The sequence below is a fragment of the Ailuropoda melanoleuca genome, chromosome 2, assembly GCF_002007445.2.
Source record: "Ailuropoda melanoleuca isolate Jingjing chromosome 2, ASM200744v2, whole genome shotgun sequence".
NCBI classification, from domain to species: domain Eukaryota; kingdom Metazoa; phylum Chordata; class Mammalia; order Carnivora; family Ursidae; genus Ailuropoda; species Ailuropoda melanoleuca.
In genome coordinates this window covers 128638630-128665157 of record NC_048219.1, presented here as the reverse complement: position 1 = coordinate 128665157, position 26528 = coordinate 128638630, and the positions used below count along the sequence as shown (strand labels likewise).

The 26528-nt window shown below is 37.6% G+C and overlaps 1 protein-coding gene across 8 annotated transcripts in view; it reads right to left on the bottom strand.

Moving 5' to 3' along the window:
- The window catches only part of PKP4 (plakophilin 4), a 163113-nt gene that overhangs the window by 53424 nt on the left and 83161 nt on the right, over positions 1 to 26528 (bottom strand). For 6 of the 8 annotated variants that reach the window (XM_034654607.1, XM_034654604.1, XM_034654605.1 and 3 more), the window contains exons 3-6: positions 25336 to 25370; positions 7465 to 7596; positions 7164 to 7354; positions 3071 to 3623 (exon numbers count right to left, since the gene is read on the bottom strand). In XM_034654607.1, coding sequence (XP_034510498.1) covers positions 3071 to 3623; positions 7164 to 7354; positions 7465 to 7596; positions 25336 to 25370 — 911 coding nt within the window. The remainder of the gene's footprint in view (positions 1 to 3070; positions 3624 to 7163; positions 7355 to 7464; positions 7597 to 25335; positions 25371 to 26528) is intronic. The other 2 variants (XM_034654602.1, XM_034654603.1) reach the window with 1 other exon arrangement.

Genomic DNA, 26528 nt, shown 5'->3' with positions numbered 1-26528 from the left:
CGTGGGAAAGGTAACAAAATATGCTTGATGGTAACTCTAAAAAGCATCTAGCAAATATTCCACTTGTTATAAGACTATTAGTGAGATGAAATTACTATATGTGACGGACTACAATGGGAAATAAAAGCCTTAGAATTAGAGTGAAATATAGTACTTTTTGATTTTAGAAATTGTTGTGAATAACATAACAGTGATGGTTACTATTTTTGTTTACCTACTCATGCATGCAAACACATAAAACACAGTCCTACAGATTTACATTTAAAAAAATAAAAAAATTACATAGTCTCCATAGAATAAGTAAAATGATTATATGTAGAAAGTCCACCAAAATTTAGTATCTTTTAAACTGGAAGACAAGTAATTATCTTCTATAATTGTTACTAGAAATAATTTTTCCAGAAGTATTCACACAATTTTTAATAGCCTTATCTCTCCCTCCACATAATGAAAACACTGATCTTCTGCAATATTATTTACCTATAGTTTCTATTTGTGATTCCACAAATACATACTAGTTTACCTATTACAATGACATATTCGCTGTGATTTAAAATCTTTATATTTAAGACATTGGAAATAAACATAAAATTTTCTCCCAAACAGTATTCTTTGTATTCTCAAAACTTTTCTTAACATGCTACGATTTTACTGAAATGAGTATTTTAGGGCAGGCGTATTTTTCTACAAAGATGTAAGAAGTAATTTATACACATATTGTATCATCAGTTAAATTATGATCATCAAATATCCAAGTGTCTGAATCTATTACAAAATATTGCTTCAGGCTTATCAATTAGAAGGTTATTCATCCTTTGAAATCAAGAACCATAGGAAGTATCGTGACAAGCATAATACTTTCTGAAGTAAGAATAAAAGAAAGGAATTCACAAAACAGGATCCATATTCAGAATAAGTAGGCAGCTAGATGATGAGACGCAAAGCTTTCCTAGACCCTTTATATAAGGAAACCCTTTGCTTCTTTTGAAGATTGTAGTAGACTAGGGGAAAAAAAAACTTGTGATAGGCTTAGGTCTGCTTTTTTTCTCCTGAAACAAAGTCTAATTTCACCTGCAATGTCAAAAGGCAGGTTTTTAAACCAAAGGAGATCATCCATCTCAGGGTTAAACATAGACAGTAATTTATGTGCTCACTTCCTTTCTTGGGTTTCCACTTCACTCTATTGCAAACATAGATTTCTGCATAGCTATTCTATACATACACGGGGGGAATACAGAAATCCTCAGAACCATTTATCTTTCAAGATTTCCTTGAGAGACAGAATTTCATAAATGATTCCTACCTCACTTTGCTGCAGACTTTCAGAGGCATGCTTGAAAATATGTAAGCCAAGTACTCTCCTCTGATGACTGAATGAAAAAGAGGTGGTTTCTCTACTAGGACTTTCTCTGAGCTCAAATTCTAGTTCAGTATTAATTCTTCATGCAAAATTATTCAATTAGAAAATCTCAAAAAGACTTTACCTTTCTCAGAAGCCATAAGGAAAGGATATTGATTTTACTACACAAAATTTTAAAAACTTAAGTAAGAAATACCAAAAACAAAGTCAAAGGTTACAAAAAGGAAAAAAAATACTTGAGAAGTACATTACAAGAAGCTAATTTACTTCAAATACAAAAAGCTATTACAAGTTATACAAACAGACAAAAATCCTAAACTTGTGGTTTGCAGAAAAGAAATAAAATGGCTGACAAACATGTATGATCTTCAATCTCAGTCATAGCTCAGTTAAGGGCATTTAAAAAATTACGATGCAGCTTTTAACCTACTCCACTGGCAAAGACGCAGCACTGGCAACATGCAGTGCTAGTGAAGGTCTAGGAGGACAGATATGCTCAAAACTAATGCAATTTTTCTGAAAGGCAGAAGGTATGACAGTATTTCTTTAAGAACAAATAAGCACATATTTTGACTCAGCAATTTTACTTTAAGAAATAGATGCCGTAGTTATCTTAGTATCTATTTACAAAATATGCAAGAACAATGTAGATCAATATATATTGCATTGTTGTCTCTAATAGCTAAAAATGAAAAAACCACCTAGATGTCCATTAATAAGGAAGAGATTAAATAAATTACAATATATCTATAAAAATGGGGTCCTTGGCATCCATTGACAGCATGGAGCTTTCAGACATATTAAAAAAAGATATATATATATATTACACATATTTATAGGTGTATAAGGTATATAAATATATAATAGAATTCCCATCAGTATAAAACACAATGTGTGCCCATTTGTATGTAATATATATACTTATATATGTAAACACAGATACATACACTGGTGAGTGGGACTGGGTGAGGGTAGAGGAGCTTGAGATTTTCACTTCGCATTTCATATTTTCTTATTGGTTACTTTAAACCACTGTAATTTAAAAAACTAACTAAAGATAAATTTCACTTTGATAAAAAGAACAATGTCTATACATTATGTGGGAAACCCTCCATGAAAAGACCCAGAAGAAAATGGCTGCAATATCAGGCACCTTGCTGGTGTCTTTCTGATTTAATCCAAGTGGCATTTGAAGGCAATCATAAGAGCTTTGTGAATTTCCCATTGGGAAGCTAAAAGCAAGGCAGTACGTGAGAAAAATCCATATTCTATACCATTAAAGCATTTCTTTTAAAAAAGGCTAATTATTTAAAGAGTTATTCTGATACCATCTTTTAACGTAACTTAGGGGTTTGGACACGGGTGAGCTTAGCTGGTAAAAAAATCTTTCATTAAAAAACAAAAACAAAACCCAACAAACAGCTTAGAACTCTACCCAGTGTTTCTAAAATGCAAAAACATAATTTTCATACCCTAATATTGGGAGGGGGAAGAATGTATTCCCTGTAAAAATTTCTGGTTGATAAAAATGTATATAGTTTCATGCATTAAGAATTATAGCACCTGAAAGACAAGTCAGCCTGACTTCAGCAATGTAAACTTTGAGGTAAAAACATGAGCTTTTCCCACTTTATCATGCTCTGTTTCAGCGACGATCGCACGGAAGGCTTCCTCCCCGGGCTTTATGTAGTGCTGTCACTTTCCACTCACCTGTCAGGCTGTCTGGCCGAGGTGGAACCATTCTTTCGTAAATTTCATACTGCTGCTGTCCAAATTGTTCCATGTCGTGAACAGTCCTTTGCAGTGAAGGTCCCAGATGTTGTGGTACGGCGGTCATCCCTGAGCGTTTGGGGGACGACGACCCCACCTGGCCTTGGGATGGGGAAGCTACTCGAGTCTGTGCATCCATCAGGGTCAGTGGGGACCCTACTCTTGTGGTAGTTTGGTACTGAGGGGTTGGTCCGTTGGGATTGGAGATCTGCCGGGAGGTGACTGACCCAATCCGCCGTACAGCTGTTGGGGAGGCGGGTCTCTGTGCGGAGTACGGAGAGGCTGCCCGCTGAGCAGGTAACGTGGTGGAGGAATATGCACTGGGGTTCAGTGGTCGGGAGTCGGTCACTGACGGAGAGCCAAATCCACTACCCAGAGAAGTTCTCAGTGACCCCCTTGAAGGAGACACGCCTGTGCTGATAACATAAGAAGGAGACTGTGCTCTAGATGGAACTGAACTAACTCTTCTCATGGCCCGATTGGCTACTGATGGCTGATGAAAGGGGGGAAAAAAGAGAATGGGTTTATCCAGGGTTTTGCGTCCACTGTCATTACAGAAAAAAAATGCACATAGCTCACTAAAGAACGTGAATTCCTATTTTTTCCTTTTTATGCTTTAGAGCTGGATATTTGTCCTTACTGTGCTTTACTTGCCTACCTTTTCTTGGTAGTTTAACCTCTACCTTTTCCCCTTCAGAATACTAAAATCAACCAGTAAAGGGCGACCTGAAGAATACTTAATATTCCTTTCTCTTTTGTCTTTATATTTTTTACCTTTTGCCTATGCATTTTTCATAACAGATAAAATGTTGTACTGTCATTTGTAACAACATGGATGGATCTAGAGGATATAATGCTAAGTGAAATAAGACAAAGACAAATACCATATGATTTCACTCATATGTGGAATTTAAGAAACAAAACAAAGGAAGAAACAAAGAAAAAAGAGACAAAGGAAGAAAAAACAGACTTCTAAATACAGAGAACAGACTGGTGGTTGCCAGAGCGGAGGCAGGTGGGTGGAGGGGTGAAATAGATAAAAGGAATTAAGAAAACACAGTGAGGAGCACTGAGTAATACACAGAATTGTTGAATTGCTATATGGTATACCTAAAACTAATATAACAGTATATTTAATTATACTACAATAAAAAAATACTGTATTGCAAGTGGAAAGGGTCACTGGAATAATGTACGTATTTTGTGCCTTGTGAGTCAAACTTTGGCCAAGGTAATGCATTTATGTAAAAAACAAAACAAGACAAAATTTGAATGCACCAATCTAAATGTAGCTAGAGGAGTGTCTATAATTTATTCATGTTTATGGACTGCCCCCATTGACAAAAGGAATGTGTTCTCTCAATGTGGAATAAATTAATGTTTGGATAGGGTCTGGGGTCCAAAGCTCTCCTCCGTGAAGCTACTCTCAAGGGACAGCTTGGTTGCAAAGGTGCTCCAGCCAAATTTCTCTCTTCTTTTAGCTCAAGTGTGGCTCCTAGTGATTTTCGCCATTTCTTTCCACCTCCTTTGATCTATGAACTCTTATCTTTAGCTGGTGGATTAAAAGAGATGCAAAAAAGTACCCCAAAATCTGCTGCAGCAGGAGGAATGCTCAAAGTCTCTGGTGGGTTCTTGGCTAGCCAGCTGGAAAAGACCAGAATGGGAAATGAAGAACATTTCTGCCATGGCTGGTCCTTCTATGAATCTGTAGACTCCTGCAAACACTAGGTCTCAGATGCCTTTCTTGATGCAGCACAATGAGGGATGGTGGCTGGACTGGGGCACTAGCCTGAGAGAAAGAGGCACAGGATCCTACAGTAGGGCACGGAGCTACAAGCCCAGGACCAGGCTACTGGAGTACAGTTCCCAGCAAGCCCCTTTCACTTTTAGTTAGGGCCCTAAGAGAACAACCAGGAATAAAGCAAGGACTTTGTACACTCTTAGATGTCATTAAGAGGAAGATTGCTTTGCCTCCACACATCACAAGCAAGTGGACTAGCTGAAACCCCTGCTCGGAGACCTACGCGTGCTCAAACTCAACAACTCCGGGAAGGCAACAGCCATGGAGAGAAGATCGGGGTGGGAAAGCAGTTGTAAATAAAACAACAAGGCAAGAAAGAGGGAGTCTGCAAATCAGTAGACAGTTGGAAAATTAAATCTGTGCTCGAGGTCTAGAAATAATGTTAAAAATAAGTAAAGAAGATCTCACATATTGGGGCACCTGGGTGGCACAGCGGTTAAGCGTTTGCCTTCAGCTCAGGGCGTGATCCCGGCATTGTGGGATCAAGCTCCACATCAGGCTCTTCCTCTATGAGCCTGCTTCTTCCTCTCCCACACCCCTGCTTGTGTTCCCTCTCTCGTTGGCTGTCTCTATCTCTGTCAAATAAATAAATAAAATCTTAAAAAAAAAAAGTTAAAAAAAAAAAAGATCTCACATATGAGTGGTTTACTACCAAAATGGGATACTTGGTCCAAGAGCTAGAAATGTGTTGCCCAGACTACATGCAAATCAAGAGATTTTAAAGACCCCCCTGCAACCTACTTCTTTAGCTCCAGGAACAAAACCAACTTACTAAGTTGAGGGAAAAAAAGAGGTAACACGCCCACTTTTAGGGGGAAAAAGCAATTTCTGTAGTTAATATAATTATTATTCTAAAGCGTGACTTCAAACCAGCTGACATAAAAATTCACCCAAGCAGATAAAACTCCTGTAAGCACTTAGTCCAAAGCTTCTCGAACTTTCCCATAAAAGTATCCCTACCGACAAAGAAATAAATGTATACTCTAAGGACTGGGGGTGCAGCTTGGCTCAAAAATTCATGCACTAGGCGCATGATGACTGGAGAAGAAAAAAGATTCATGCACTATATTTTTGTTTAATATAGAAATGTTTCTCATTACTTAAAAATTTCTTCTAAATTGTTGAGCCAAAGTGCCAAAGCCCTCTTGCGCTCCTCCTTTGGCATGGGAAGCTTGGCCCACTGCGGTGCTACCTGAAGTGAAGGGCTTCCTCTATTCCATTATGGGAGGATGAGTGTCCACCTAACTTGTGTGATGATCTTGCCATTTTTCAGCTCCAGAGAAATCACCGGGGTACTCGGACAGATTGTTATCCTCACTAGTTACTGCCACTCTGGATCCTACTGCTTCCATTAATTCTGGCCCATGCTAGTGGACTGATGTGAACAAGGTGGGAATGAGTGAGGAGCTAAGGAGTTTTTGTAAATACATACACAGGCCATCTTATTTTTTTTTGACCAACAAGTTAGAAAATCCTAACTTAACAGAATGGTTATACTTGTATATGGTAACTTTCTATAGGCATGAATACCTACATTCTTTTTTTTTTTTTTTTTAAGATTTTAAAAATTTATTTACTTGTCAGAGAGAGCGTGCACACAAGCAGGGGCAGCGGCAGGCGGAGGGAGAAGCAGGCTCCTCACCAAGCAAGGAGCCTGACACGGGACTCAATCCCAGGACCCTGGGATCATGACCTGAGCTGAAGGTAGACCTCCAACCAACTGAGCCACCCAGGTGTCCCAGAGTATCTACATTCTAACAAAGAAACGTGATCTCAGGGAACAATTCCAAAGGTGAAGGCAAAACACTTTGGTTAGAACAGGCCAATGCCATTTGCTGAGGTGTGGGAAGAGCCTCTAGGACTCTTTAGAACATATTGTAGCTCTAGTATTTTTAGGAATGCACAACCCCTAAGGGACTAGAACATTCCACCCAGTTTTCTCATACTCCCGCCCTGGACTCTTCCTCTCATGCCTAACTTTCTTCTTCTAAAAGAATACTCTCCTGTATCTGGAGTTTATCAGAATTTGTTCATATGAGCTAATAAATAATTCCTAAAAGTTCTTTTTAAAAATATCACAGATCTGAATAGCATTAAAATGATTTTGCTACTTTGTCCATTCTATAAGATCAAAATTGTACATATTGGTTTTACATCTAATAAAGAATACTTGTAACAGACATTCAGTTAGGAGGGTATTTCTTCACAGGGATCTTGATGTGCTTGGCTTACCTGAACCAGTGTTTGTCCTTCAGCTCTGGAATTCCTCACCAAATGGTTATTAGTTGATCCTATGAATGAATGCTGTGGTCTATTTTCTGCTTTACTCAAATTCTGGCTGTTGTGAAAACTCCCTGCTTCCTGGTATCCACTGTCAGAATAAGAATTCATTTGTGTTGAACTTCTTGAGTTACCCAATGATCCTGCAGGAATGAAACCAGCAGGAATTATCTTTATTTTACACTTCTGATGCTCATTTTCAAATAGCACAAATTAAAAGCAAATCCGATACTTAAAAGATAATACAACAGACCCTCACTTTCATGGAGAGATGTCTGTTCTGGTGAATAGAGGGTCCCCTGTTCTGGCTCTGTCCTGATGAGATAGTTGTTGGGGTGGACAGCGTCAGAAACTATAGGTTTGCTTACACCAGTATTTGGCACATCTGTAAGAAGATAAGTTTAATCAGCTAAATCATGACAGTATTACATAAAAACTTGCTACACAGGTTCAGATATTTGTAACTTCTTACAATCTATATGTTAATACAAGACTATTTTCATTGTAAACTTCATAATCATTTAGACTCTTTCCTATATGAAAGTGTTCCATATACTCATTTATTAATATATTTTTCTAAATTTTATGACAATTTTTCATCCTGATTACCACGCCAAGTTAACTTATGTATTATATGAAATTAAAATCTGAAAACTGACCTTGTTCCTCCTTGGAAAACTCACTTCTCAGGTGTCTTTCTCCAAGAGGAAGACTCTGGGTAAAGTGGCCAAGTGTTTAATAAAAGATCTTCCATACCTCCAAATGTTTGAAATAAAAACTTGCATGGCGTTTATATTATTGAGCTTGGTAATGAAATCTCCGAAGGTAGAGTTAGGTTTTTATGATTTATTTCATGATATCTACAATCAGTGGAACTCTGTACAGTGTTTTCATAGTTACAAATGATGGAAATTTTAATTTTTTATCCGTTTGCCGACCTTACTCTTTTAGTCTTTTTCTGAATCAATACAGACAAATCTAAACCTGATCCTTATTTCCTCACGCCAAATCCACCTCTCCCATTATCTTTACTTTCAACTGTATCATTTTGCCATCTTGATCTTAACAAGAAAACTATTTACCCCCTTTCCTATCTCCCACGTCTGTTTTGTATGCTGTAAATTGAGGTGGTGTAAATCACTGCTTTCCCCATTTCCATTCAAATGTGACCTCTTCTATTTCTTCAAAATACATTTGCCCATGTGCTGATTATCTTCAGAAGTCTCTTTCCTCAAATTTAACCCTCAGGTTGCTAAGAAACATTTTTTTTCAGGAATGCTGCTTCACTCTCTCTTCAAAGATTGACACAAAGTCCCAATCACATTTTGAGTCCAACATATAATCCTAAGGATTTCAATGTTTCCATTTGTCCTTCCTTTCTGACTTTCTTCCTTGAACTATTTATTAAGGCCCGAAGAATGCAGCTATGGGAAAAGATAGGTGTGTGTGTCAGACACAGGGAGCATCTGGGGGAAAGAAGCTTAGGAAAAATTTCCTATAGGAAGTAAAGCTCGCCCCTTCTTCACCACGCTTAAACTCTCTTGCCATTAGAGTGTAAGCTCAGTGTGAGCAGGGACTCTGGTCTCGTCTGTTTACTGTTATTTCCTCAGTGCCGAGGATAGGTACATTGTACACAGTAGGTGACTGGTAAATATTTGTCAAACAAATTCCCACCAAGAAGAGCACCTTCTCTTTATTGAGTGCTGGTTCACGCCTGGCTCTGTGTTATGGCTTTATTATGTTCAATAAAGTTTATCTATGTAAAGCAAAGTAAAACTTGTAGGCCCTGCTGATCAAGCTAGTTTGGAAATTGAATACAAGTTTTATAGGAGAGCCTGGAGCCCCACTGCATTCTAAGCCTTTAGCTTGACGCTGAATTCAATCCAAGGTTTTGTTTCCTAGCCTCCAGAAAGATTCACAGACATTCTTAATATAGGTTTTTAATGACCTGTCTCCTGATTTATTATTTGACAGTACACTTCTAGGTGGTAGAGTTCTGTGACAGTTCTGAATTCCTAAGTTTGGAATTTCAGTAAAGATTACAGATTGTATATGGTTTCCCTGATACACACTGAAACCTGAATCTGAGGCTCTGTCAGGCTGATAATCCTGGGGAGTGATCTGCTTCATTTCTAAGTCTTCTCTTCCGAGTTTCTACGGTTCTACACATTCTTATGCAGTACGTGGGAAGGAATTTCATTAAGGACTAAGGAAAATCCGTAGTTTGCTAGGCTAGAAGAGTTTTACGTGGAATTGGTGTGCCCGGGAATAGTGACACAAGGGACGGCCTGACAGAAGGGCTGTGCCCCAGTCCACTGTGGCTTCATCCAAAACGGAGCTCTGACACGTCAAATACGAAACGGCAACCATCTGTAGATATGGAAGCACCCCTGTGGTAGCTCCAAGTCTTCTCATACGTGGAAAATGTACCATTTTTTAAAAGAAAAAGAGGTTTAGATAGTTCTTACTTTCAGCTTTAGTACAAGATAAAACGTGGGACACTAATACATCAAAGCTTTTGGCTTGGAAACACTAGGTGGCATGCCATGTCAGGAGCTGAAAACTTATCACCATGGAAACCAAAACCCATTAGAGTTCCAGGTATGCTGCTTCTTTTTTTTTTTTTTAAACTATCAGGAGCTAGTATTTAAATAGGAAAAGAGAAAGAAGCACCCTAAAAATCTGTACCTCAGCAATTGTGTCTCCGCACCCAGTAGAACATTTTTTCACAAATCATGTGACAAACAATTGTGCTCATTTAAACTCTTCTTTGAGGAATGCTATTTAAAATAAATAATCTTATACAGAGCAAGCACAAATTGTGAGATACAGGATTCCATACTAGTCACCCAAATTAACAGAATTAGTATCTCCAAAAAACCACAAAAACAAATGAAATAAACAAAATTACCGTGAAAGTAATATAACCATGTACCCTCTCTAAGTATTAGTACCTGTTTCTTACACTTTTAAAGATTTTTTATTTGAGAGAGAAAGAGGGAAGCAATGGGAGAGGAAGAGAGAGAATCTCAAGCAGACTCCCTGCTGGGTGCACAGTCCTATGTGGGGCTCCATCCCACAACTCTGAGATCATGACCTGAGCCGCAATCAAGCTCTGGATGCTTAACCGAGCCACCCAGGCACCCGTTTCTTAAACTTTTAAATGCGACACCTCAAAAAAAAAAAAAAAAGAATACGGAAATGGACAGTGAGATGGTAACTAAAACACTTAAATACTAAATTCCCATGTCCCCCAAATCCAATTTGAAGATTTAAATAACCGAGTTATTTAGAGAACAGGGTTTAAATTTTATTTTTTTTAAAGATTTTTTTTATTGTTTAAGTAATCCCTACACCAGACGTGGGGCTCAAGCCCACAACCTCAAGATCATGAGCTGCCACTCCACTGACCAAGCCACCCAGGTGCCCCTATTTTTTATCTTTAAGAAAATATTGAAGTTAAAGTCTTAAAAAGTCGGTAAATATGTATTTATCATATCATGATAAATATTATATTATCATATTAATGAGCTATAAAGCAACCAATTCTAAATTATCAAGGAGGTCTTCAGTCATTTTTTTACTTCTATAATGAAGCCCAATGGTAATGTGTATCTGCAAAGACAAAAAGATATTGATATTTTGTCTCAATCACTAAAAGAAAGTTAAATAATTTTCACACTGGTTTACTATTATTTACGGTTTCCTTGAAAACTTGAAATTCCCAAATTACACACACATAAATGTATACACACATAGTCGCTGAACCTGCAGTAAGAAGACTCCGTTCCCAATTACTGTACAAGGTATTCTTATAGGAGTAGGGTAAGGTCTGAGATTACGGACTATATATTATTTATGTAGTCTTACTTTAAAATGAATGTTTTTAAGAACACGTGCTATGAGGAATGAAAGAAGACACTAGTCAAATTTACCAGAAAAACTAAAGAATCCTACAGGATGGGATCACTTCACGATCACTGCTATAAAGCAGAGTTAAGGGGCACCTGGGTGGCACAGCGGTTAAGCGTCTGCCTTCAGCTCAGGGCGTGATCCTGGCATTATGGGATCGAGCCCCACATTCAGGCTCCTCCGCTATGAGCCTGCTTCTTCCTCTCCCACTCCCCCTGCTTGTGTTCCCTCCCTCTCTCGCTGGCTGTCTCTATCTCTGTCGAATAAATAAATAAAGTCTTCTAAAAAAAAATAAAGCAGAGTTAAATAGTTGGCATGTTGTGATTTAGCACAATGAGAACATGAAATTGAGAGACGTTCTGATATGCAAAAATGGCAAACAGAATGTAAATGCTAGTTCTTTCACCTGTGTACTGAAGAACATGTGTTACTTTTTCACAAACATGTTTTGTGGAACAAATGGGAAATTATTGGAAACATGGTCCTTCTTGCCTGTTCCACTTCATCTGAGGGCCCCAATATCACCTAAACAAGGGTAATTAATCAGACAAAGTAGAAGGTTGCATCTAAGAAAATACCTGTGGGTACGGGATAATAATGCTGTAGGGCTACATCAATCTCGTGCTATTATCCACCATTAAGCTCATAGTGAAAGATAAAATACAAAGTGTATTATGATTTATCTCCCAAATGAAAGTAGAAACTTGTGAGAATGGGCAGAAGATCTTGTTTACTGAAACTATTTCTAGTCTGGTTCTCTTGAGTGTATCTAGATTCTTCAGTCTTATGCATACTTATGCTATCTTCTAAATATTAAGATAGTGGCTCAAAAAATTCTACTCATCTAGAAAATGTTGAGTGAAAAGTCTTAGAAAACGGAAACCATTAATAAGTATCTTCTAGTTCACTTTAAACTTTGCTCTAAACATCAATTAGGCTGCCTTTAAATCCACTGAAAAAGCTCATCAGCCTGGATTCAATTTTGCGCCTTAAGCACACTTAGTTTCTGCATAAGCTGGTATAAAGCACTTTATTTAATTTCTATAATGCAAATCTAAAAAGTATTTTATAGTTTTTTTAAAGATTTTTTTATTTATTTATTCGACAGAGATAGAGACAGCCAGCGAGAGAGAGAACACAAGCAGGGGGAGTGGGAGAGGAAGAAGCAGGCTCATAGCGGAGGAGCCTGATGTGGGGCTCGATCCCACAACGCCGGGATCACACCCTGAGCCGAAGGCAGACGCTTAACCGCTGTGCCACCCAGGCGCCCCTAAAAAGTATTTTATAGTTTTTATATGTCACCAGAGATCTCTTCTTCATAAATATTTTAAAATTCCTGAGTTCTGTTCAGGAATAAAAAATGATTAAAAAATAATTGTTAGAAAAAAAGGTCTTTCTGCAAATAGTAATATTAAAATGGGTATTCATCAAGTATTTTTAGGCTAGGCATGAATTAAAATACAGGTGTCACACTTACCATAAAGAATTTATCTATTTAAGAGGAAAACTAGAGAAATAAAGAATTTAGAACTAAAAGATGAAAAGAAATGGATCACACATGTCAAGTTTCCAACACTGAGTTTACAAGTAGGTGCTCATAAAAGGCCATGGGCCTCTTGCTTCCTACAGAGAAAGCTGAAAAAAGAATAAAGGATTTTCTGTGATGTAAAAAAATCAGTGATCTATGGAACATAAGTGCTCAAAAATCATTCAAATATTTTTTCAAAGACACACTTTATTCCTTTTAGGGAAAAAAATGTTACCAAATATAGAAAAGGGTATATCTGATAGTAGGAGATAGATTCCTTTTGTCAAAACAAAACTCCCAAAACAAAAACCAAGAAAACTTCCTTTTTTTTTTTTTTTTAAAGATTTTATTTATTTATCTGAGAGAGAGCATGAGCAGGGATAGGTGGGTGGGTGGGGTGACTGGGGGAGGGGGAGAGGAGGCAGGGGGCAGAGGGAGAGGGACAAGCAGACTCCCAGCTGAGCAGGGAGAATGACTCGGGGCTGGATCCCAGGACCCTGGGATCCTGACCTGAGCCGAAGGCAGATGCTTAACCAACTGAGCCACCCAGGTACCCCAAGAAAACTTTAAAAAAAAAAACACAAAAAACCCCATAGACATCTGTAAGGGTAGGATGATATTCCTATCAAAAAGAAATGAATAGGTCTTCTGAAACTAGGTTTTACTATAATTTTCTATCGGGCTTCTTTCGTGGTAAAGATAATCACAACAGAGCTAAATGCAGACCAACTTTGGCTTAAGAATGAAATGTGGGGTTTACAGATGGTAGCCTTTCTAACATTTCCCAAAGCAACAACTGTAAACTGAGGAACTGTGGCTCTATACGTTGAAGAGGTGGTAATGAAAAAAGAGGAGCTTTTAAACTTGATACTTTCTATTTTATTTTAGGTAGTTAATAGAATATTTGCTCACATATCACTAAGAGCATGAGAACACTTAAATGTTTGTTTAACATGTTTATATTAAACATAAAACGTTAGAGGCTAAAATTGGATATGTGATTTTAATACAAAGTCCGACCTCACTGGGCGCCTGGGTGGCTCAGTTGGTTAAGTGCCTGGCTCTTGATTTTGGCTCAGGTCATGATATCAGGGTTGTGAGATCGAGCCCCGTGTTGGGCTCTGCACTGAGCATGGAGCCTGCTTAAGATTCTCTCCCACCCTCTCCCTCTCATCCCATGCATATGCACACTCTTTCTCTCTCTAAAAAGAAGTCTTAATTCAGTGTATTTAAGTCTTCCCCATAGAGTACGTGTAACTGGCGTAGGAACATTCAGATACGTATTTGTTAAAATGAAATGCTAATATTCTTATTTGGTGGTCGCCACCCATCCACAAACCCTGTCCAGTCTTTTCACTACAAGCATCTTTGCTATAGATCACTTCGCCATAAGCATTTTCAACACAAACATTTTTGCTGTGCAGCTAACTGGCCATGAGGCAAATCTGCCGTACAAGATAAAAAAAAAAAAAAAACAAACCTGGTTGACAGTTTGGTTTCTTTTCTTCATTGATGCAGTACTCCTATTTTTATTTTACATAAATCTGAAGCCCTCATAATGGTCTATATAGTGGTGCAGAGTTTTGAACCCACATTTTCCACAGAACTTTGGAACATCTATCAACGGACATGTGACAATACGCCAGAACAAACAGTGTAGAAGGCTTATCACAGCACAACACAAAATTCAGTTTCAAAGATGTATCCTAGTATTTGAAATCTGATGCCTCTCTTAATGAAGAAAAAAGAGAAAGTGTGATCCCAAACAAGGAGACACATCACCAAGCCAAAGTGTATAATGCTATCAACCAAAGACTTTGAAGATAAATGCTTAGGTACAATCCGCAAAATAAAAGCAGTATTGCCATGATTCTACATTACACATTTTGAATGTACTCAAATATTTTGCCTTTTGCAATAGTCTTCTACATTTTGCTATTCAGTTTTCTTATTTCATTATGTCCTTTGAATGAATAGCTCTTTTTTTTCCGTGATTTTATTTATTTATTTGACAGAGAGAGAGAGACAGCCAGTGAGAGAGGGAACACAAGCAGGGGGGATGGGAGAGGAAGAAGCAGGCTCGCAGCAGAGCAGGGAGCCCAATGAGGGGCTCGATCCCAGGACCCTGGGATCACATCCCGAGCCGAAGGCAGATGCCCAACGACTAAGCCACCCAGGTGCCCCTCTGTGATTTTATCTTTTACAGCACAACTGCCTTATGGCTAACTAGTTATGCTGTGAAAGTGTCTGCAGCTAAGATGGGTACAGTGAAGCTAGAACCTGCACAAACACAGTGATAAATACAGAGTTCTAAACTAGCAGAAAGACTGATGTGCAGCACATTACATGTAATTCGGCTTAAATTAGGATTCATTTAACAAAATCCTACCTATATGGAAATATACATTAAATAACGCCTACTGGCTGGAAACTGTCATTCATCTCATAGTGGGTTCATTTGTGCCATGGCTCACACTGGCAGTATGGCCAAGAGCTGGCTGGCTTTAACATGTGTCACTCTGATGTAGTCTTTTAACCTCCAATATGCCGAATGCTTTGTTTAAAGAATTTGTATTTAAGTTTTTTAAAATTAAAGTTTTCAAACATAAAAGTAGAGAGAGAAGGGGCGCTTGGGTGACTCATTCGGATAAGCGCCCCACTCTTGATTTCGGCTCAGGTCATGATCTCAGAGTCCTGGGATCAAGTTCCACATCAGGCTCCATGCTCAGTGTGGAGTCTGCTTGGGACTCTCTCTCCCTTCCCTCTAAAATAAATAAATCTTAAAAAAAAATAGGGAGGGATGCCTGGGTGGCTCAATTGCTTAAGTGTCTGCCTTCAGCTCAGGTCATGATTCCAGAGTCCTGAGATTGAGTCCCACATCGGGCTCCTTGCTCAGCAGGGAGTCTATTTCTCCCTCTGCCTGCTGCTCCCCCTGCTTGTGCGCTCTCTCTCTAGTAAGTAAATAAAATTTTTGAAAAAATAGGGAGAAATATAATTAACAACCTTTCCAATTTAATAGTTACAACATTATGCCATACTTTTAATGCTCCATTTATCTCTTTTTCTTTTCTTCTGTTACAGAATTTTATTTTATTTTTATTTTTTTATTTTTAAAGATTTTATTTATTTATTCGACAGAGATAGAGACAGCCAGCGAGAGAGGGAACACAAGCATGGGGAGTGGGAGAGGAAGAAGCAGGCTCATAGCGGAGGAGCCTGATGTGGGGCTCGATCCCAGAACGCCGGGATCATGCCCTGAGCCGAAGGCAGACGCTTAACCGCTGTGCCACCCAGGCGCCCCTCTGTTACAGAATTTTAAAACAGATCTCTCATGTCAGATCATTTTGACTCTAAATACTTCCATATGTAGCTCTGTAAAATAAGGACTTTGAAAAAAACTACATTTATTTCATTATACCATATAACGAGTTCACAAACTTTCCTGATGTTTCAAAAACGTTCTTCAGTTAGCTTGGACTAGTCAGGCTGAAATAAGATTTACTGATGGCACTGGACAATGATTGTTATTTAGTACCTTAAATCTAAAAAGGGACTCCCATACCTTCATTTTCATCTTCTTAGCTCACTGAGGGAACCACAGCAATAAATTCAGGATGCTCCACATTCTGAATTAGTGTGTGGGTCTCTCATGGTGGCATTTATATATCCTCTAACCTCTGTATGTCTTTTAAGCAGAAAGTTAGATAGAGCTAGAAGCTTTCAGGTCATACTTTTGTGGTTAGAATACTTTATGGATGGTGTTGTGTATTTTACATCGCGTCATACTTTAACTTTTATAGTTGTTAAGATCAGTCAGCCAATTCAAGTGATGGCAGTCCCATCTTTTCCTATTTTCAAGTTCACCATCAACCTCTCTCTTAATGCAGTGGTTCCCAACCTTGGTTGCACACTGTAATCGCCTGGGATGGGGGTGGGTGTAGAGCTCAGACACTATTGTGGACTGAGTCCCACGCCCAGGGATTCCAATTCAATCAGCCTAAGCTGTGGTCTGAATATTAGGAATTTAAAAACTCCCAAGGTAATTCTAATGGGCAGCCAGGATCGAAAATACAGAGGTTTTTGCATACACTGACAATCTTTGTTTCAATCAATTATTTCATTAGAGGATGCAAATTGGTGATTTTTCTAATTTTATTGTTCTTTGTACATTTATCAGCAGGAACTCCTTTGACATATTTTAGATATCTTTAAATAGCTATTAATGGTCAGGGTTATTTGGTTATCCTAAAATATAATCTGTACAGGACTGGCAGGATAAACTTTTAATTCTTTTAATTACCAGTAATTAAATTAATTTACTTATGAGTAAGGTAGTATTCTCAGACTACACTGTGGGATCATGGGGGATCTTCAAAGACCATCGATGCCTAGTTGGGGCCCCAGACTTAACAGTTCTGCAGGTGATTTGAATGTACAGCAAAGCTAGGGATGAGGTGTTGGTAGCTGAATTACCTCCATGGTGAAAAAAAGTTTGTTTTTTGCTTGTTCTGGTAGTGGTTGTTGCATTTTTGTTGACAGAAAAACGTATGTGATCATTTTGATACAGATATGAAAAGAAAAGAAAGACAGGAAACATGACAATTTTATTAAATTCCAAGATCAGGTTGATCCCCAACTTCCATAAGAACTAATCAAATGAAAGAATAGCCAGTGGTATGCTGGTCTCCATGTAATGTTCTGATTCAACGAATACTTAATAATAATTTCTTTAAGTGATTTTACTGTTTAACCTGTCCATAATAAAGCTTATGATATAGGGCATTGGAAATAAATGGCTTTTTTAAACTCTAATAACTCATTAAATTTTTATATATTCATGAAAATTTACACTCCTATACTCTGGAAACATAGTAAGCATTAATTGGCATAACAGTTGGTATAGGTAGGAATGCAGCAGGGACCCACTTGGACTCTGACAGTTGGCATGAACGTTATTTTAAACTAAAGACATTTGAGATTCAACAGATGTAAAAAGAAGCCTTGGAGCATCCCTTATTTCACTAAAAGCAGAAACTTCTGGGAGTGAGGCTGCCATGGATCCCCCCTGGGGGAGATTTATGGCATGAAGAAAAAAAACAGAAGGACCACTTGCCCCTGCATAAACAAACATTATCACAAGATTTCTTACACCCATTTGTTCCCCTAGAAACCCATTTGTTTTTCCCCACAGAAGCCTTTTCTGCCCACTTCCTCTCCATTAAGTTAGGTAGATAACCCCTAACGTTAGCCGTGTAGGTAAACTATTTTTGTGAGCTCCTATGTGTATACAAATACTTCGGGATTATTTTTCTATTAATTTAACTATTGTCAGTTAAATTCATCGCCCCCTCCCCCGCAGTCACTTAACCTAAGAAGGCAAAGGAAAAGTCTCACCCTCTCCCACATACTGTTACACATTTTTGGTGGGCAATTGGACAATATTTGCCCAAAAGCCCCCATATATACCCTTGCCCAGCAGTTCCACTTAAAAAAATGTAGTCGACAAAGATACTCAGACAGATGTGCAGAGAAAACTTTTACTACTGTTTGTCAAAGGAAAAAATTGGAAAAAACCAAAATATTTACCAGTAAGGGACTGCTTACATAAATTTCTTAAACCGTGGGTATTTAGCCATTAAAAAAGAGCCAGATCTTTACATACTGATACAGAAACACATGCTTGGTTTTTACTATGCTATTAAGGAAAAAACCCAAGTCATAGGATAATGTATAATAATATCCTCATTGAATTAAAAACAAAACAAACTCAAAGGTGTGTGTGCGTTGGGGGGAGGGGGGCAATGGCCATGGTCTGAAAAGATGTGGGAATGAAGGAAATGTTTACTCCAAGTTCTTCCAGACTTAATTTTTGTAAAATATAAGAAGGCCTTTAGTAATACGACATTAAAAAGTTAAGAGGACCTTTATAGTGGTCATTCAGGAAGCTAGAGTGCCAGAGCTGCGGTTAAGATGACTATCACGACTATGTGGCTCAGAAGGCCTGAAACAGTAAGTTTTCACAGAAAGTCGTATCCTCCTGTTATAAAGAAGAGAAACAGGAAGGAATGAATGTATGATGAAATTTTGTCATTTGTACAATTCATAGCCACAGTAAATAATAACATCCAAAATCCTCAATAAAATAATCATCCTTTATACATGATTGCTATTCTAATATCCTATTTATGAACATGTATAATCCAGCTTCCTACTCTATCGCCTTTACAAATGCCCTACATTTCTACTGAGGCATAAAGTGTTCCCATTTAAGTTTGCGTCTTATCTCATGATATGCTGATACTTTTTTGTGCTGTAAATTACTTGCCCCAGATGGAGGAAAAAAGAAAGATAAATTGACTTAGGGCTAGTCTCTCATTTATCTTTTATCTTCAGTATTTATGTGTGTTCTTTTTTTAAACCCACCACACTGGAAGAAAGTTGTGTCTGTTCATTTTAGGAATGAAATTTAAATATATAAACAAAGAGCAAAACCTAATCCCTATAAATTCTGAAATTTCACAGTGTCCACGAACTACTACCGTTAGTACACACCACACGACAATGATTTCAATGGACAGCGTGGGAAACTGTGGCACTCTGGTACACATTCCACGGTAAATGGGTATGGCCCTGTGAAGTTAAATCATCTTATCAGTTTCAAATTTCTATTTTATCATCATCATTTTTGTATTTATTATCAAATATCAACTATCTCAACTGTATGAAGTCATTAAAATTTTCTCTCCTACTCATTACTTAATGTAAAAGCCCCAAACAAATCTCTTTACCCTGTAATGCCTTCTAGGACAACCAGAAATTCCCCTTACCTTCCTTCTTCTGTGTCCTTTGCTAAACTTGTTGCTTTCAGAAAGACTATAGCTATCTTTTGGCTTCTTTACTTTCTTAGGAGTAGTAATTCCCAAACAGTTTTTTTTTTTTTTNGGGGAGTGGGAGAGGAAGAAGCAGGCTCATAGCAGAGGAGCCTGATGTGGGGCTCGATCCCATAACGCCAGGATCACGCCCTGAGCCGAAGGCAGACGCTTAACCACTGTGCCACCCAGGCGCCCCCAAACAGTTATTTAACATATGTTAGTATCTGCTCTTGCGACTATTTCTCAAGTGCAAGTGAGCCTGATTCTTTGGCTTGTGGGAACAGACAGTGCACTGGGGTTCAGAAGGAGGCTCCTTCTCTTAATCTGCAGGGAAGAGGGGTTGGGGAGGTGGTGAGGAGGGAAGAATAGGCTGATGCCATGCTGCTCCCCGCCCCTCAATTTACGCATAAGTACTAAACTGGAAACTGCCTGGACTCTAGTAATTTTTTTTCCTGGAACAGAAAAACTGTGAAATTTTGTCTTGTGGCACAATTCACTTTACAGGATGTGGCTGGAGGATTTAAGTAACAACCAATGAACGACTTGACAAAAGGATTCAATTTATGGTTTCAACAGCTTCTGTCTGGTAGGTAACACACACTATGTATGGTGGTGGGCTTTTTTTTTTTTTTTTGTGAGTAAATTGGTGTGCTTTTTTTAAAGAGAAGTAAGCCCAAGGTCTTTTCTTCCTTTCCTTTAAAGCTACTCTGCATAATATTTTCCACCATGAAGAATTATAATTACATATGCATGTATTTGCATCTCACTTTCCTCAGACCTTTACCTATTACTCTTTTATATATTTTCATAATTATGGTGTTTATCTTCCATTTTATTGTCTGTGTTCTCAAAAGCCACCTCAAATTTTGGCAGAACACAAGAGATTGTACAAATACGTAAATTTTTAAAAGGTATGAAGATGTGAATGATGGAAAATGGAACACTAATAAAAGAGAAAACAGGAAGGAACACTAAGACAACATTCTTTCCTCACTTCTTTTTAGCAGAACATACATAAAAAACACAAAAATGCAAGGTTATGGCTAGAGAAGAGACTTAACCAAAACAGAAAATGATAAACTCTCTTAAGAAAAGACAAAAGGATGTGTATTTTATGTTTTTAGAATAGATATGTAACACTGGTAAGCTAGAAAATACAGAACAATGAAGAGAGGGGGAACAGTAAAGCAAGATAACAATAAGGTCAAATGCTTCAAAATAACTTTATTTCTTCTGGGGAAGCTTCTCCTGAAGATTCCTTCTCAACCAGCCTGAGGACACAGAAGTGCTCTGTAGAATGGACAGTTCTTCCTCATGCTTTAGGAAGTTATCTCTTGGAGCACCAAATTTAAAAAGCTTTGGCTTTTTACTTTCTTTTTTTTTTTTTTTTTTTTAAAGATTTTATTTATTTATTTGACAGAGATAGAGACAGCCAGCGAGAGAGGGAACACAAGCAGGGGGAGTGGGAGAGGAAGAAGCAGGCTCATAGCAGAGGAGCCTGATGTGGGGCTCGATCCCATAACGCCGGGATCACGCCCTGAGCCGAAGGCAGACGCTTAACCGCTGTGCCACCCAGGAGCCCCGTGGCTTTTTACTTTCGAACAGTCTATTAACCCTCATACAAAAACCAACCAAATGACTGATGGACCAAATGACTGAACAACCAACCAGCTCAAGCAAATGAGCAAAGGGATTTCGCTGAACTGAATGGTAACGCAATGGAAAGCTTTTCTGCCTACGGCATCCTGAGCTCTTCCTTAGAAAAGGACTCTGCAGTAAGTTAGCTATTTAAAAACAAAATTCAGCAGCTGGTCTCAGTTTCTGGCATTTCCACAGAACGCACCATCCTGAAAAGACCTGAGTAGGCAAGGATCTCTCGCAGGTAGTGATCAAACCACAGCCCAGCAACAATTCACTGATTGCTAAGAAGCTTTTAAAGTGCCAAGCTTTTCAAGTCAAATTTGTAATATATATATATATATATAAAGGTAGAGAAACTGTCTACAGGAAAACGTTCAAAATATTAAAGAAAAAAATGAGGAAGAATAAGAGACTTTCAATCCTAAATCTTTTCATGTAATCTTTTCTTATTTAAGAAAACCAAGAAAATTGAATAAAGATGTTACCTTTGTCAAGATCTAGCTAAACACAGAGTAGACCACATATATATTTTTTACTTTTAAGCCAGGACTGCCAAATTCTAAAAATGAGATGATTTTTAATTTTTTATTATTTTTTTGAATTATTGCCTTAATTATATTTTATTTTTTTCCAATTCTATTGAGCTATGATTGGCATATAACATTGTATTATTCCAAGGTGTACAACATAATGATTTATGTATATATTATGAAATTATTACCACAGTAAGTTTACTTAACATCAATCACAAGTTAATGTGCTAGAAAAAATAGAATTAGTTTTTACACTTGTAAGTAGTAATGATTTTAAGTCTACTGGACCACAGTCTTTAGAACTGGACGCATGTGTGAGTTGAGACTGAGATGATTTTTACACTATGTTTAGTATCTCTGCATGCAATGTGGTAAAGAGAAGATAACAGTTTACAGGAAAGTAGCAGCAAAACTGCCATTTTATGTCATTATTTAGTTCAATCAAACTTCTAAAGACATCTATAACTACTTAGAAAAAGAAATATGAAACATCATATTTTACTCTTTTATGCACACAATCAAATTTCAATTTTCTACCCTTATCTTTGTAGCTTATTGCCATAGTTACAACTTAAATGTCCTAAGCATGGCTGAAAAGTAGGCAAATTTAAGGACACACACAAGTAACGTCAATATAGTTAAAATATGTGGAGTAAATAGCAGTTGTGATTGCAGTGGTTGAAGATTAATACAGTCCTCTTCCCCCAAAAGAAAAAAAGGGTAAGTAAATGTAACATCTGCCAAGTTTGAACAAGAGTTTGGGTTAAGAGCATATCCTGACAAAGTAAGGGATGAAGCACAGTTATTAGGTGTGATTTACAAATGTAGCTGTGCTGAAGACGGTGAATTACTGGAGTTGTATTTCCCTAACACTAAGGTATTGGGGGAGCTACTTGGACAATACACATATAAATAATATTTTATCTATGTTTAATTCATTAGTAAGTCATGAAGGTGGTGGTCAAATGACTGAAGCCGAGTAAAAGTGCCAGAGGGGAGGGGAGATAGAAAGGCCATCAAGGGTCCAGATACTTCATTCTCTATTACCTGTCCTTCCTGATCTAAGTTCATTCTCTCTGTATGTAAATCAACACCATTATACCCTGTGCCTGGCTGGCTTTAGGTAGTGAGAAACCACCACTTGCCTGTTCCAGTTCAGTTCAGCCAGGGCAGCCTGGGGTGTATCAGGAGGAGAGCTGCGCAGAGAAGCCAGATGTCCTCCAGCTCTGCTCTAGGCAGCATTTCTGGCTTGGCTTTATCTCCTTCCTAGTTCCAGCTAATGCTGAAAATCTCCCCCGGCCCCACCTCCCACCAGTGGTCCCGTTTAAAAACAAAACCACCTAACTCACTGCCCCTTCCTTCAGTCCTAGAAATGGTAGTAGCTATACCCACCCTCTTGGGTGTTTCGACATGCTGTTTAATCCTCCCAAACCTTGTGATCCACACCTGAACCATAACCTCCCAAATCAAATCCCTCATCTGGAACTAACTGGCATGAGCTGGGTTTTCCCCACCTGATTGATACAGCTATCAGCACTGGGCTGCAAAGAGCTCTCACCTACCAAATACTACCACTCAACAGAAAAGGGCAATATATATAGGAGATTTTAATATTTTGTATGTAAAAGAAATATAAATGATGATGTCAAATGAGGAAGGACAAGAGGATCAACGTTACATACCTAAAGGGAAGGAGAAATAATACAGTCTTTTCAGGAAAGCAACTTGGTCACAAATAAGAGCCTTAAAAATGTTCATATACTCTAAATAATATTTTATTTCTTAAAAGTCTAGCCTAAATCAAAGGTATAGATATAATTTTATATACAGGGATGTTTACCACAATGTTATTTACAATAGTAAAAAATTAGAAACAACCTGAATGTCCGGAAATAGGGAATATCAGTACATATGGCATATACCTGTAGTTTTCCTTTATAGCTCCCTTCCCACACCCCCACCAAATTTCGAGTGTATAGAGTTACATACCTCCACTAGACTTGAACCACTTAAGAGGACAAGGATATTTGTTTTAAATGTTGACAACTATGTGCTAGACAACCATTTAAAGCTCTCAAGAAATACTTCTGGAATAAATTAGTGATGCACTATTAAAGCTAAACTTACAGAAGAATTTTATATTAAGTGGTAAATTTTTGCTACAACCAAGTACCAAATGCACTACTGTGTCCTTTGCATTTTTCCTTAAAATTTTTGAAATCACTTTTTAATAGTTCATAGTTCTGATATTTCTCCTGAGGAATGTTTCGATCAGGTGACTTTTTGCTCAGAGGACTTTCAGTGGTTCCCCATGGCCTGCAGGAGAGTTCACTTTCGAGTTGTATTTACAGATCTCTATAATTTGAACAAATGTGGCCATCTAGACTTTGCACATTTTACCATCTCCTAAACCAGTTTTAGATGTTCGGATGTGACATTTCTGTCTCTTCTGCTGCCCAGTGACAAAGCGCTCTCCAGAACCTTACTACCTGTCAAGCCCTAGGCTCCAGGCCCATCTTCCCTGCAAAGCAATCTCAGAAGTAGGCTGTCCATTTACAACAGTTTCCCACATGATATTGTTCTGGCATTTAACCCCATATTATTTCATGGCATGATTTTCCTTATACTACACTACTCGTGAGTCTTACTGCTAAGTAGCTTTTCATATGCCTTTGGTTTGAATAAACACTACAACTCTTGGGAACAGCTTCTTTATACAACAGCAGATTGCCTTGCATGCACTAAGAATAACACCAGACTCCTGGTAGCAGGTCCTGGTAAACTCAGATACCAGGCATTTGGTGATTTTTGAGTTTTAATCAAGTTCAAAACTCGTTTAAAAACTGTCAAAGTATTTAGAAATCAAGGCCCATTTTGCCATTTATATGTTGATGATCATTCTTTACATTATAGGCAGCACAGGAAGTGCAGAACATCCGCAAATTGTGCCCTCGCTGTGTGACCAGCCATGTGTACAGTACTGGGTCTACGGTGGAGGTGCTCAACAAACATTCAATGAATGAACACTGAGTGTGAAGACATTAAATATTTGTGAAAGTGGCAGACACTCTCTTTAATGTGATTGATCCTTTGTATGAAATGAATTTGGGGTAAAAAGATAAGGAGATTACATTAGAAGCTTCTGGACTATATTAGAAGCTACCATATATTTTACATCCGGATACACAAAGAATAAGAATGTTTAAGGCAACTCTTCTCTTGAGTGTGGGAAACATTATGAAAGGAAAGACCTTGATTTATATAAATGATTAGCCAACTTTCCCAGATGATGCAGTAACTTTTGAGGGCATTTCTGTACTTTCTTATGACAGAAAAGAAAATATTTAGATAATATATGTTGATACTGAAAAGTGTCCAGTGATTATAACATTGATATGTTGATGTCCAATGCTTTAACTTTCTTTATAGCTGACATATACAAACCTACTCCACAATGTTCAAAAAATCAAGTAATTAAAAACTACTTCAAAGCAAAGTAGCTCAACATTGTCACTAGTAAAGGCTTTGCTTGGCTTATTTCACCAAGAGGCAGTAAATTGAGAAAGCAGGCTATGAAACCACTCTTGTTGCGTGTATAAGACATAAGGAAGATTTTTTTATATAATAAAAACTCATACCTGTTGATCTCCAAGGAAACGACTTCTCAGTTGAGCTAGAGAAAAGGGGAAAAAAAGGAACATTTACTTCATAATAAAATTTAACTGTGGTCTTATTTTGCACATAAACATTTAATTTTCACATTTCATTTCATAAAAGTATAAAAATCTCAAACTTTAAAGCCACTCTTCTAACTAAGTTAATTTTTAGACACTATTTAACCTTCCATATCAATCTGGGACAAAACTATATTTCCACCTGAAAATTAAGGCAAATTATAAAGTGACATAAGATTCCCCTTGGATAAGAAAAATAAAATAGAATAGCTATGTATGATATTCATGGTACTTATATTATGTTGCTTTCTGTGATAATATGAAAACTACATATACATTAAAAAAATCTACATTATATACAGAGTACTTATGTATGTGTATACTGAATGCAACACATTAAAAAGGACCCAAAAGGCTGTTAAGAACTTCATTCATTTTAGTTATTTTCAAAAGAAGCCCTAGAAACTATAATAGACACAAAAGTTAATGGAGTTAGTTCGAACTGAATGCTACCGTATAAAACTTAAACCATATAATAAACCTTTATATCAAAAATATAAGGTTTGAAAATCCAAGAGAATATTTTAGCTATACATGTCTCTAACCAAGTTTAATAAATTTAAATTTTAATGAATTTGTGCTTAAAAACATTATCTGTGCCTCCCTGCCCCCCTGCCTCACACTCCCATCCCCCAAATACAGGAGAGCAGGGTGCTAAGAGGACAGTGTGGTAGAACATAAGAACAAGAGCACAAAAGGCTGGATTATCAAGCATTTGCTTAATGAAGTATTTCACATAAATTATCTCCTTTATATTATTCATAACAACCTTATGAATAGATACATTATCATCCTTATTTTACAGGTAAAGAAACTGGCCAACGTCTTTGTTATTAACCAGAATTGCTGAGATTTAAATGCAGGATGGCCTGATTCCAAAGTCAGGACTTCTCACTACTATATATGGCAGAATGGCTTATGATTCCATTTTTGCATAACATGTACACACACACACACACACACACACACACACACACACACACACTATGCCTAAAAAAGAAGTCTGGAAAAATAAAAACCCAAGTGTTAGCAGCTGTTTCTGTGGGGTACAACTAAAAAGTCTTTTTTTTATTTTCCTTTTCCTTCTTAAACATTTG